Consider the following 13,942-nt stretch of genomic DNA (forward strand, 5'->3'; position numbering starts at 1 on the left):
GAAGATGAGAAAGAAACTGACAAGCAGTATGCACTTAAAGCTGCTGTGGTCAAGAACCAAATGCATAACCACCCTCCCCACAAAGGAAGTCTTTTTCTTGATTGCCGGGCTGTAAGACTGCCTCCTCTCTAATTCCTCCTAACTCATCCATAATCGTTACTGGAAAACCAAAGATGAAAGCACATCCTCTTTGCAAGCCAGGGATGAAGATGCATCCCTTGTTTTACCAGTGTCCTCAGCCTCTCCTTTCTAAACATTTCATTACTGCTGAATTGTAGAATCGCCGTTGCCAACCAGTGACTTGGAACAAAGAATTGAGAGGGATTGCTCACATGCCACAGAGATGAGTGAATTGAGCAGCAGAGAGTGAGAGGTGCCCACTCAAACAGAGGCTCTTGCTACTTCCCATATTCTGGCATCTCTAATGAGCCTTTGAAGGGAAAAGCAGGTCTATCCATTTATTCTGAGCCTCTCAGAGTTTTGTGATGGGGCAGCAGATAGATACAGCAAAGCCTCATTTTAACAGACTGGTTGGGGGAGGAGGTGGCTGTTATTCTCCCAAATCTGGTAAATCGAAGCATATGTCATTGAGGCAACACAGGTTGCATACGTGATGTCATTGTGTGATGACAGAATGAGGCAGATTTCAACAGAATTTGATCCCTCACATTGAGGTCTAGATAGCTAACGTTTCACTGTGTTGTAAAGTAAATAAATAATACAGATATATCTACTGTACTCAAAAGTGAGTCCCAGTGGTTTTAGCCAGTTTACTTCAAGCTAGGTTTAAGAGGCCTCAAGGTTTTTAAAAAATCACACCAAACACAAATGTTTTTACGCTTACAGGTGTTAGCTGCTATCTTAATTTATTTCCCCCAAAATCTTGCATTCATGTTTAGTCTATCAACTCTAGATCAGTAGTGATTATTTCATTACTCTCCTCTTTGCTGCAGAGAAAGCTACCTTTGCTCCAGAGAAATCACTGGGGGGGGCTTGCTTTCTACCAGCTGGGAGACACACTTGGAATAGCTATATTGAGCATAAACTGATCGATCGGCTTCTGCGCTTTGATGCTTTCATACTCTGAAAACATTTTGAGAAACACACATTCAGATATTCTTTAAAAGCATATTTTATTTTCAAAAGGGTGGAAAATAAATATTGCAGCCTTTACTTTGCCATCCAGCTCTCTTCCTCTGTCCCCTTATACTTTTCTGCATCTATGGCTTAATTTTCCAGCTCATCATTTGTCATGTTAGAGCAGCCAGACTTGATTGTATTTTACATTAAAACTGTTGACTGGATTGGTATGGGCTCTGTGCCCCAAGTATTAGTAAACCTCTCCTGCAGCTGCCATTTCCTCCTCCTCCTTGGTACTTGGTTAGGCAATCCAGTTTAGAGCGCTCTAGATTGCTTGCAAAGACCTTCCTCTGCTGTAGCATCTAACTGTTTCTCTCCTTCCTACCTCTTTCTGGTCTTTCTCTTGTTCCCTTCTCCTGTTTTCCAGTTTGAAGACTTCCCACTGAAGCCAAAGGTAAAACTTGTTATCCTGATAGCCCTTTGTGGCATAGGGTCTAGGTACTTGAGGGACCGCCTGTCTCCCATAGTATCTACCTGGCCAATTTGATCTGGCGGGGCTGGTACGCTCCAGGTTCTTTCAGTTAAGCAATGCTATCTATTGGAACCCTGGAAGCAGACCTCCTCTGTAGCAGCGCCTAACTTCCCGAATGAGGCTCCCCCCAAGATCCAAATGGCCCCTACTCTGCAGGTGTTTTGAAGGCTTGAGGATGACTGAAGCCTCGCTTTAACCCAGGTTGTTTTCCTTTGCTCCTACCCAGTTTGTCACCCTGCCATCTCTACCCTTCTTTTTGCTTCTTACTGTTTTTCTTGTTTTTACTATTTTAAACAATTTGGAAATCACCCATAGTCGCTGGGAGTTGGGCGGTATATAAATTTAATCAATTATTATTATTGGTCTCTCCACGAGCATTCTTTAGATGCTGGAGTTCCTCCAGAGATCGAATCCTTGCATGAGTTCTTACACTGCAATAGCCATAATTTAAACTAATTTGAATCCTTCCTCCAAGAAACATGTACCTGTGGCTTATTAACCATGCTGATCTTTCCCTTTTGGCTTACATTGCAAGTTCAACCTCCCCCCGCAAATAAACCTTGAGATTGTGCTGCATAGTTACACAGCACTAGTACACGCATAGCCCTTTCTGTCTGCCTTTTACCTTAATATTGTGACACCACAATACAATCTTCCTTTTATGGATGGTGCTTAATGAGTAGTGTATGCCCTCTTTCTGTTTCCTGAAATTAGCTGCACTGTAATAATATCTCATGGTATTTTTTTCCTTTTTTGTCAAGAGAAGCAAATTCAGTTTGGTGATCATAGAAGCATGGGTCTGAGTAAGATATGCTAAAAAGTTGAAGGCTGCTGCTCATTTAATTTCTTTTTATCTCCCTGGCTTCTAGCAAAAAGCAGCTGCAAATGTCCAAAAAACATTGGGAGTGAAGGCGCATCAGGAAGGAGCAGCCAAACAGGTAAGACTGGATTCTGAAGTGTCGGGGATGAAGTTAGTAACTAACTTAGTGTGTTATTAAGCCTAGGCTACCCTGTACAGCTGATTGGTGCATGTTGTCTGCATATAAGCTGGACAGCACACTTAGGCGTCACTTATTTCTAAGACAGGGAAACAAAATGCTGCTGCAGGTTTTGGGATTGAGTGGACTTATGTCAATAACCTTTTTCTAGTTCCACTATGTCTGAATTTGCATAACATACAAAATGAAGATGTTTGCTTCTTTGGGCTAAGCATATAGCATCACCCCAGCTGGTCTCATGTGTAAAATGTAGTTTACAGATTAGCATGCTATGGGACCCTATTTCCAAATTACGGCAAAAATGAAATAGGACAGTGACATTAGCTTGAACACACAAACGCTAAAGGAGATTGAGGCTGCTGTGGCTGTTGTACAGAACCACCTCATTAATCAGGTTAAATGGGTGTTCTGCAACTAGCCACCCCTACCCAGGGTAGCCATTTTGTGAGAGCACCCACATTTTGTTCTCAAGATGCCCAGTGGCCCAAAGCAATCAAAATTCTACAAGGCATATTTACAGTATTTTTCATTGTGTTATTTTATAGCTTTTCTTTTTCATCTCATTTCAGTTGTGCTAATCAAATATCTTTATAAGTTAATAGAAATATATGTTGACTAGAAATTGGGTGTGAAATGTCTTATAGTTGTTAATGGTGTATTAGTATATACTAACCATACAATATTTTAGACCTGCTAACGGTTATTCATGTTTTGTTAATTATCCACCCATATTTTATTCCTTATAGTTAGAAAGAAATACAGTATTTTCCATATTCTTTTAAGTCTTTGGTATTTGGACCGGTATTATTTCTGTTCCCTTCTGCTTTGAAATTATAATAAAGAAATTTTAAAAAAAATTATACAAGGGAATATACCATCTGAGTTTCCAGGAAAAATCTTAGCTTATACTGGTTTTAACTTGGAATTTCCTCTTGATCAAGGTTGCCAAATATTTACTCCAGTTTTGTATCTAGGGTAGCTACCTAAAGCATACGAAGGCCCAAGGAGCTGCAAAAGAGCAAGTGGACACTATGGTCTCAGAGTTGGTGGAACTGCAGAAGCAACTCAGTGTGGTAGAAGGAAATGGGAAAAAGAAAAAGTGAACTGTTGGGCTGTGATCGCACTCAAGAAGTTTCAGGCTCATTTTGCTGGTGACAGTTGCTAGCAACTGTGATCCCACTTAATTTTCTCTTTTTTTCAGTCTTTTTGTCACTATTACCATGAACAGTTCTAGAACCTTCACACTGTTGGATTACATGGCACAAAATAAATATTTTATTGTTAATTATACAAGTACAAAGCACTATTGCACAGAGAGATACATACAGACATTCCTCCCTGCACCTCCTGGCAAGAACAAGAACAGATAGCTATTAAGAACAAGTCAGTTCCACAACTGCCAAAAGCAGTCAGCCTCTAGGAAAGACAGGGATCTCCTTTTTGCCTAGAATAACTAGGCTACACATAGTACAGTTCTGCAAGGGAAGTCCACTTGCTACTCAGAGTGCTTCAAGTTCAAAATAAGTGTCGAGGGCACTGATGTGCTTTAATGTGTCAACAAGGGCCCCTCCTTTTCAGTATGCTGCACAGTCACTCCATTTGGAAAGGATAAAGCCCTACACACTTTGGTCCATAGCAAGGAGCTAAAATTTCAGCTCAGAAAGTGTTCCAGACTCATTATGTCTTTAGGCTCACCATCCGCTGAATGAGCGCTGCTCGTGTAGCTTCCACCTCAGCACTCAAGCGCTCTATTTCCTGCTGGAGATACTCGTTATGAGCTGTCAACTCAGCCACTTTGCGCTCATTCTGCTGCTCTCGCTCTCTGCCACGCTGTCTCTTGCCACCGTGAGGCTGTCTGCTCTGCCGCCTCTTCCGGCTAGTAGACATCCCCTCGTCATCATCTGTGCCGGTCTGTGTAGGAGAGCCATGACTAGAATCAGACTCAGCTGGCCCTGGAGGCTCCTCACTCAGTTGTTCCAAAAGTTCTGCTGCAAGATCAGGCTCCAACTCATAGTTTCCTGCCACTACATCCCCATTAAGCTCCAAGGAATTGGAAGTCTCCAAGTTCCACAACAGAGCAGCACCATCAAAGCCATCAAATTCCTTCTGAAAAGAAACGGAGCAAGAGGTGTTAAGAGAGGGTGCATATGGTTGGCCTCCATCTCCAATAGCCCATGTGATATAATGTAGAAAGACTTGAAGAGCAGAGTTAAAGTTCTTAGCAATCAAACTAATTGGAAGAGCTTGTGCTGGCTGCCCTTACTGCCTGTTCTTTTTTACAAGTTTGGATATAGTAGGAAAAAACCCATTCAGTCCTTGCGGTAAGGAATGGGTAAGCCATGTAATGCTGTCCAATTTAGCCTGAAGATTTTGGCTGTGCAGCATTTTGGATTTGGCCTCCAAAAGGTGTTCTGGTACCTGTGACAACATGAATACAGCACCCCTCAATGTCTGCTTTGCACCCAGAAAACAGTTTCCTACACTATCACGGAAACCACCGTTCACAACCCAAGAAACTATGAAGAGTCTAGAACTCACAACTCCTTCTTACTATGGAGTCCCCCATCTGCTTAGTTGCCTTGTTCACACAGCATGTTTAACTGGCTCAGTGTTGGATACAGTCATCAAGTAGTGGAGCAGAAGAAGTTATTTAACACAACTGAGCCCTGGGTTGTGTAATAACTCAGACAAAAGTGGAACAATATCCAACTTCCGTTCAATTAACTCTACCAAGACAAACTGGAGATACCAAATGGCTGAAATAGTAAGTCTCTTTGTTACTGAACTTGCAACTGAGATCTGACAGCAAAAACTACACCTCCCAAATGCAGAGTAGCCAAGCCATGCCTATTACTTCCTAGCAATGTAATGTAAAGAACTAGTGATACAATGAAGCTTTGCTAGTACACGTAGTCTTTGTTTAGCGACTGTCTCATACAGCAACCATTCACAGTTACAACAATGATGAAAAAGTAACTTTGTGACCAATCCTCGCATTTACAACATTACGTTCGCAGGTCTATAAAGCAAAAGTAAGATCATAAGCACAGTCACGGTTTCACTCAGCAACCGCTTTACTTAATGATTGAGTTGTGGGTCCCAATTGTGATCACTAAACAAGAACTACCTGTACATTCCCGATGCAAGGCTCTTGTGATTGGAGAAAATAGGGATCCTGTTCCAAAATGCCAAGTTTCGACCTTAGTAGTGTAGCTGGATGCTGCCAGAACTACTAGTAAGCAGATTTAACCAAGTTGGTGATTGACAGGGAAGATAATGAAGATAACAATTTACACCTAGAGTCATGTTGGTATTAAGCCTTTGCCTCCACCCAGAGTTTTCTGGTGCTCTTGGGGTTAGAAAGAAGATTGCAAACAGATTAAGAGTGTCAAAATTTGGTATTGATTCGTTATAATAGAAATATCCCCAAATCAGCCCCAGCTGATTAAAATTTCACTGCATTATTTGACGGGCTTTGTGGAATAATAATGCACGTCTAAGCCACAAATAATCTCTAAGCCCGTACGTGTTTGTTTTTTTTAAGATGGTGCCACTGAGTTTAAGAAACAACACTAACAAGTCAAGAGGTCTTCTGGAAGACTGGGAGTATTGAAGGCTTTGCTTCTGAACACGAGACCTACCAATGAGTACTATAAATTTAGCATGGTGCATTTTAAAATATCACCTTTTGCCTAATTCATTTTAATTTTGTTACATTCATAGAGCCACCCATCTAAATGGTGACTGGGCAGTGTACATCATAAAAATACATAAAAACCATTAAAAACCATAATTAAAATTAAAAAAGATAAAAGCAAGAAAGAAGACAGAACGGTTGCAAAGCATACAAAGAGTGCAGCAGTTAACTATCATACAGCCATCTAACAGGCTCTGCTCTACCACGGGATCCCCAAGCTTGTCGGCAAAACCATGTTTTGAGGGCCTTCCAACAAGGCCAATGATGTTCCACAGGGCGGGAGCCACAGCAGAAACTAGACTAATAATCAGAAGCAGCTCAAATGAAACACTTAATAGAACCACCCCATGCGTACTTACTCAAATTTGAGTTCAATGCAATTTACTTCCAGACTAGTCTATACTGGAAGGCAGCCAGAAGGAAGAATCCTATACACATCTACTGAATGGTACAACTGGCTTCAGAGCATACCTGCCCAGGTTTAGGCTACAAGTCCTGAGAAAGCTACGATTACTCAGGTGTTTTTTTACAGAAATATGTCTAATAATTCCTTACATTACTGAGACTTTAACTTGGGAAAAAAATGGAAACACTGAAAGTTTAATATACCAACTGTAGCGCTCCAGAACAGAGCTCTGCGTGTCATCACTTGGCGGAGGGGGCGAATCCTAAATGAAGTAAAATACAGAGCATCCTTCTCTTATCTGTTGCCTTCCAGATGTAGGTTCAACTACAATTCCCCAAACCTGTGCCAGCATGACCAGTTAATTATGGGAACACCAGGAGGGCACCTGACTGGGGAAGGTGGTCTTATGCCATAATGAATGTGCCCATTTTTAAAGGATTACAAGATGTCTGTTCACTTTAGGCAGTGGCTACAACCCTCCAATACAGATTTAGGATACAAAAATAGTGTGACGTTGAGCCAGTCCATAAAAGAACAAAAGAATCCAATCACTCACTTGGGTGCAGGACTCCGCAGTTCTGGAAGCATCAGACAGAAGCCACTTGACTCACCTGCTCCTGTTCCCCCACGGAGGGGTCTGTCCTGTTGGATACATCCGAGGACAGCACTTCCTGCAAGTCCTCATACCAGGCTTCCAATTCCCAGGTGGGCACTGGTGTGCCCAGTGAAAAGGGCAGGGATTCTGCCATCATGGTTCAGATACAGCCACGCTGTTTCTGAAAGAAAAAGTTACGGATGCTGTCAGAAAACCGGGTAACATTTCTCTATATCACCACACAGCTCTGCAGGCTGGGCTTGCTCTGGGAGAAAGAAGAGTGTCTCCAGAGCTCCATTTTAATTCAGACCTCCTACAACAATGGGCAGATAGAAGACTTTCTCATGTTTTATGTTAGGAAGCCTTCTTTCTCACATTCCCAAGAGAAGCTCCTACAGATCTGCTCATCTTTGCACCATGAAAATAAGCAATTGAATGGGGCAGAGTAAATTATTTTATGAGCAAAAAAACTTAAAGATAACAATGAAAATGCCCATGGGCTATGAGGAAAAAAAAGCAAATCCAAACTTCAGTGGGCAGCACTTTTATTAGGACCAACCAGAATGCAGCGCATGAGAGGGCACTAGGTTGGGAAAGGCCAAGCCCTATTAGCAAGACAGAACAGTTCAATGAGACCAGTCACTATAAGTTCAGTGGTGGCGTCGGCCATCTTACATCTCACTTGACCACATCTCCTGATAAGCCAGTCCTGAACCTTGTGGTGCTTTTTCAGGGTAAGAAATGTGGCTGCTGACATAGTGAAATACTCTTGGTACACAAATGAAACTTGTTGCAATTCCACAAGGTAATTATATTTACATCATGTAGATATGAGCAAAACTGTACAGGGTTATGCAGCATGTATCCACGTAACCATGAAGAGCTCCTCTGTCAGATGTATCTACCAATTTTATTTTTCTCAATCCAATGAACTATGGGGCAAAAAATCTGGGCCAGGGAAATGGCAATTCTCCATATACTGTACCTGCTGTGATACTGTATTCAAGCTCTGAATTCAATACTGTATTCAAGTCACCCTGCACAGGGAGATAAGCTGGGACTTTTCAGGATGTCTTAACAATGTGTTAGCAAATCCAAGCCTCCCATAAGAGGTGAGTCATCATCACAAGACAGGCTGGGAGGGCCAGCCAAACTTTCCTACGTCTCAGACACGGAGCTTTTCTTTTCTCCTTGGCCTTCAGGCCAGCTGGGACATGCTCAGAGTAGGAAGCACCATCCACTTTTGTGGAATCCAGTTTGGCAATTAACAGTCTCACAAGCAGGTTTTCCAAACAAGCAACTGAGCAGTGAAGACCTGCACAGTGGAATTAGACGGCACATAGTCTCTCTGCCCAGTTAGCTTTTCCTCTAAGATATACTCTGAAACATATTAGACAATTAGGGTAAGTTTCAGGCATTTTGAAAAAAGTCTACCTTTTTATGTAAGCTTTCCCCAGCCAAGTAAGTCTGTGTTTAGTTAAAACTTGGACTGAATGTTTCTAGGAGCTTTATGAGCAGATTGCCCTGATTTCTAGCCACCCTGTGAGGTGGGTTGGGCTGAGAGAGAGGGACTGGCCCAAAGTCCCCCAGCTGACTTTCATGCCTATGGGAGGACTAGAACTCACAGTCTCCTGGTTTCTAGTCCAACACCTTAACCCCTGCACCAAACTGGGTCTATTTTACAGCTATCAATTACATACATTACCAATTCTGGAATAATCTTAGTATATACAATGGAAGAAGCCTAACGATGTTATTAATATTCTTAGTGCAAAGCACCATAGCATTGCCTCCCACAAGGAAACAACTGTTTAATAGAAATAAAGCAGATGGAGCTACAGTTAAAGTCACTGTAATTCTTTTAAAATGCCTTTCTAGATACAAACTACATTGTTCCATATCAATTCTCTGTTCCAGGACGGTAAGCATTTATTTATTGTTATTCTGATAGATAAAAAAGGTTTTTCTCTTTGTTTTTAAGACTTCAGGTGATCATTGTCCTCAATTTACATAAATATGTATGTCCTTCCCACTGACCCAAATAATTTACATGAAATAAGCCACCATTCTGGGCACACTTCAACAGATAACTGATACACCTTATGAACAACAGAGATTTGAGGCATCTTAAGTACCACAACATTTACTTATGATGATGTAAACATTTGTAGATCATTCAGATAGAAGATTGTACTGTGCAATATAAATACATCAGTTGGGGGTCAAAGAGAGAACAGTAAGTAATCTCTGTTGACATCTAGGTATGTAAGAACATAACATTATTTTTGTTATGAGCTCAGACTATAGTTTCTTCTAAACAGATCATAACTATTTCTACAGCAACTGCCTTGAAAAGAAACCAGTTTTAAAGGGTAGAATGAAATTGAATATTTTTTAAAAAAATTCAACCTTTTCACTAAACATAACACTCTCTAGGTTACAAATAAAAGAAGATCAGCCAGTGGTAGACATTCCTGAAAGAGTTATACAAATATAAGCAAGTAATTGTTCACACATTCCACACACTTCCCTTTTCTCATACATCAATCATATTTAGCAGAGTTAACTCAGGATAATCCAGTACATTCCTCTGTATGACTATTATTAACAACCTAGCCATTATGGTTCATAAGACATGGTTCCTGGCTTAGCACGCTTAGTGCAGAAGGGATAAAGCTGGGGTCCCAGAGCTGGCTTCTGAAAGCCTGGTTGTCATCCCCAGAGACCTCTAAAAGTTATTGCCAAATTGTAATTATCTAATGTAACAGAAAGAACAATGATTAAATACATGTCAAAAAAACAATACTACTAACTATGGGCAGTCCTCGACTTACGACCATTTGTTTAACAACTGTTTGAAGTTATCACAGCACTGAAAAAAATGACTTATGACCGGCCCTTGCACTTATAACCATCGTAGCATCCCTGCAGTCGCGTGATCAAAATTTGGGTGTTTGGCAACTGGCATGTATTTACAACAGTTGCAGCATCCTGGGGTCACATGATTACCATTTGCAACCTTCCCAGGGGCTTCTGACAAGCTAAGTGAATGGGGGAAGCCGGATTTGTTTAACAACCATGTGATTCACTTAACGACTGTGGCAAAAAGGTTGTAAAATCGGGCACAACTCAATTACTGGATCATTTAGCAATGGAAGTTCTGGTCCCAATTGTGGTCATAAGTCAAGGACTACCTGCATATTTAATTTTAAAGACATTCAAGTGAACTGGAATGAAATCAAATGTAATGTTTATTAATGGGTCCTCCTGCTGTTTTTGGAGTCCAGCATGGCACTCACAGGTCCAACATTACCCTCAACCTGAAAGAAGTTGTGCCCCCTTGGTGTACTGCAATGTGGGAACCCATTCACTGTGCCTACCCCAGCGTGAAGGAACATATAGACATAGCCTTGGGAATGAGGAAGGAACATTTATGTTAGAAATGTGGAAAACTTGAAGGGTCATTTTATCATGCCTGATGGACTTACAAAAAAGCCAGAAAATTTTGGGTTCAAATACACACAGTGATACAAAGAATTTTAAAAATTAATATTCAATTGAAACCAAAACTTTTCTTCTTGGAATGAATGGATAGACAATTTGAAAAGGGTTATGGAAGACTCCTATTATAAATGATAACTGCTGCGAGAAAATTATATGCACAAAAATGGAAATACTCTGAAATACCCACAACAGAAGAATGGCTGGTGAAGATGACAGAATTAGCAGAGATGGCAAAATTGACTTGTTTGATTAGAGAAAGGACAATAACTACATTAGTTACTGGAAACCCCTTATGGACTTTTTGCTAAAAAAAAGAAAAATGAACTTGTGATTTACAGGTCTGATGAGGGTAGACTATGGAAAGAAGGAAATTACATGGTAACCTTAGGGTATAAATGTACTTGTAACTGCTGTTAAGAAGATTAGAAGCTGTTCTTTATAACTTTTCCTTTCCTTTCTCTTCTTTCTTCATACTTTTTTAACCTATTACTTTCCTTTACCTTCCTTACTTTTTTCTTTCAAAATTGGTATTGTTTTTATTCTTTTAAAATTTCTTTAATAAAAATTATATACATAAGGAAATGAGGAAGGAATGAGCGAACTGTGAAGGGGGGACTTACTGAACCCCAGGAAGGAGAAAAGTCGTTAAAATTAACCTATTTGAAGTTCAGTACAATTCTCCCAAGCGTCCCTCCACGCACCCTGCTTTTCTTGGATTCTTACCTCTTTTCAAGTGTGGTGGTGTATTAGGATGCGATTTTTTGTTCGAAGCTGAAAGAACAAGGGAAAAGCCTGTGATTATTTGTAAAAGAGGATGCTGTATATCATGAACTTGTTTGTTACACCCATCCAAGGAAAGCCCAAGAAAAAAATTGCATTTCCTTCGCCAATTTCTTTCATTCCCCTTATCCTTTAAAATGGGGAGCTGCTGCTCTCAGCAAACCATTATCCTCCTCTTTTAAGCTCATTGACAAATACCGATAGGCTTCATGTTCGCTCCTTTCTTTCAAACAGCAAAAAATCTCTGCATACTTTGGATGCTCCTAAATAACAGGAATTGGACAAATCTCTTACCCAAGGAGAGGCATGTCTCTTTGTGTTATGATTATTTAGGCTGCAGCCAAGGCAATTGAGGCCTTTAGGCTCTTTGTAAATAGCATGTTCATTCATCTCACACTCATGACCTTTTTTTTTATTATTTTAAATGCATTATTTCCAACACAGTAAGTTATTCCCTTTACGAAAATGGCAGACCTAGATGGAAAAACAGCATCTGCAGCCCACCCTTCCTTCACTAAACTCAGCATCAGAAACAGTTACATTCACTTTATCCCTACCTTGTGAGGCAGGTGAGGTCAAATTAGCATGTGGCCACAGGCTAAATCACAAATGAGCAGAGGCTTGCAACCAGGATCAAAGTAGACAATGTCTATACTTGTAAGAACCAGAATCTGAACCTACACTTCCCAAATTTCCTAAGCCTTGGTTAGAGGCCCTCTTCTGGCAAAATACAAAGAACAGAAATACCATTTGACTATGAAAATATCTTCCTCCCCGCAACCGGATACTCTCTATCATACTATGAGTCTCCACCTTCCAACAAGCTTCATGGACAGGGAGAATGGAGGGATTGTACTCTAACACCCATAGTAGGAACCAGGAGGGCTGCTTTCCATTCTAGCCATGCATCTCCCAGAGAGATTTCTGCAATGCCCCGAGTTGAACAGCAAAGCAGCAACACTACGATGAACCCCACAGGAACACTGCAGGCACAGGGGACGCACCACTGGTTTTCATCAGCCCCGAGTGATGCAAGAAACTAGGAGAATTAGGGATCCAAGAACTGTTATGCAACTTAGTGGAAAGATGTATGTTTATGTGTGTGAAGGAGGATGGTCCCCAAGGAACTAGAGAAACAGGCATTCCAAGTAACCAGAGCACCCTAGGGGGTGACCTTCCCAACTTTTGCAGGGAAATGGAGTATCATCGTCCTCACCTACTGGCAAATGGGCCTCCGTCTTAGACTTCTCCAACAGTTTAATAATAGATTCTGACAAATCCTCCAAAGTTCTCAGCAAGGCAAGATTTCGTTTCCAATGGGGGGGAAAAAAGCTCAAACTACAAGAAGTGCTCTGTCCTCAGGGTCACTTGCCAGGCCACAGCAAGCGTACAGCTGTGGGGAAGGATGTAGCCTCAGAGCTGGCCAAGCGCCCACAGTTTCAAATTATTTTAGAAGAGAAAACAAGCCCCATCAGCGTTCCCTTCTGGGAGTTGGAAACGAAGCAAGCCAGGAAAAAGGTTTGGCTACACCACAAAACCCAACTATCACCCTTAAGCTCGCTCTGGAAATCTGGGCGCCGAACTCTCAAACTTAAGGGCTAGGAAGGAAATGGGAATTGCTCGGGGGAATCCTCAACACACTATATGTTCGTTTTAAAATAACCCCCTTACTCACCCCATACCTTATGAAATTTTGCTTAATATGAAAATAGGGTCAATCGCTCCCCCGCCTTTATGCAGTATATGCAAACCCTACGGCCGCTTCTTTTTAAAATATGCATTGCCTGTTAGATGAGCAAATGCACCCCTCGAGCTCTGATCTCTCCCTGGGTAGGAAGCCGACCCAGGCACAGGCCGGGACCTGTGAGCGGCCGCTACCTGGCAGGAAAAGGGCGAAGAAAACGACCGCCTCCCTTCCAGCCAGCGGTCGGGCACATCTGGAGAGAGGAAAGGACCGGCCAACCCTGGCCAGGGTTTCGGGCTCAGGGGAAACGAAAGCGCCGCGCATCGCGCAAGCGGAGCTCAGTTTGGAGCGCCAGCCCCGCCGCGCATCTCTGCCTGCCCAGCGAAGGGCGGCGGGGCAGAGAGAAGACAAAGCTCCGCGAACAGCCCCGGGATTTCTCCGGCCACCCAAACCCTCCGCCGGGCGCCCGAGCCCCGCTTTTCTTAAGCGCAGGCAGCCGCGTCCCCGGGTGCTTCTCCTCTCTCAGCTCCGCACCTTCCTGCGCGGCCCCTTCTCGCCCGCGATCCTCTCCCCCACTCGCTGGCTGCGGCTCATTCTCCTCTCGCGGCTCATCGTCTTCCGCTCTCGGCTCCGGCCGGCTCCCAAATGCCTCCTCCCTCCTCCCGC

The 13,942-nt window shown here is 42.3% G+C and overlaps 2 protein-coding genes across 4 annotated transcripts in view; one reads left to right on the top strand and one right to left on the bottom strand.

Moving 5' to 3' along the window:
* The window catches only part of MARS1 (methionyl-tRNA synthetase 1), a 29,253-nt gene extending 25,366 nt beyond the window's left edge, over positions 1-3,887 (top strand). The window contains exons 20-22 of one of the 2 annotated variants that reach the window (XM_007422061.3): positions 1,508-1,534; positions 2,482-2,550; positions 3,585-3,886. In XM_007422061.3, coding sequence (XP_007422123.1) covers positions 1,508-1,534; positions 2,482-2,550; positions 3,585-3,713 — 225 coding nt within the window. In that variant the 3' untranslated portion in view covers positions 3,714-3,886. Of the gene's footprint in view, positions 1-1,507; positions 1,535-2,481; positions 2,551-3,584 lie in introns of both variants that reach the window. The other variant, XM_007422062.3, reaches the window with a different exon arrangement.
* DDIT3 (DNA damage inducible transcript 3) lies at positions 3,864-13,942 on the bottom strand. Of its 2 annotated transcripts, XM_007422065.4 has the most exons (4): positions 13,811-13,942; positions 11,536-11,583; positions 7,325-7,489; positions 3,865-4,716 (listed from the first exon to the last, which is right to left on the bottom strand). In XM_007422065.4, the coding sequence occupies exons 3-4, from the start codon at positions 7,463-7,465 to the stop codon at positions 4,288-4,290; spliced, it is 570 nt and encodes a 189-aa protein (XP_007422127.1). In that variant the 5' UTR covers positions 7,466-7,489; positions 11,536-11,583; positions 13,811-13,942; the 3' UTR covers positions 3,865-4,287. The 2 variants fall into 2 exon arrangements, with proteins under 2 accessions (XP_087994094.1, XP_007422127.1); XM_088137968.1 differs by lacking the exons at positions 11,536-11,583; positions 13,811-13,942 and having other exon boundaries at positions 3,864-4,716; positions 7,325-11,524.

The sequence above is a fragment of the Python bivittatus genome, unplaced genomic scaffold (genome assembly GCF_059951505.1).
Source record: "Python bivittatus isolate LINGU-HERP-01145 unplaced genomic scaffold, Pbiv_v1 ctg000220_np1212, whole genome shotgun sequence".
Classification (NCBI taxonomy): Eukaryota; Metazoa; Chordata; class Lepidosauria; order Squamata; family Pythonidae; genus Python; species Python bivittatus.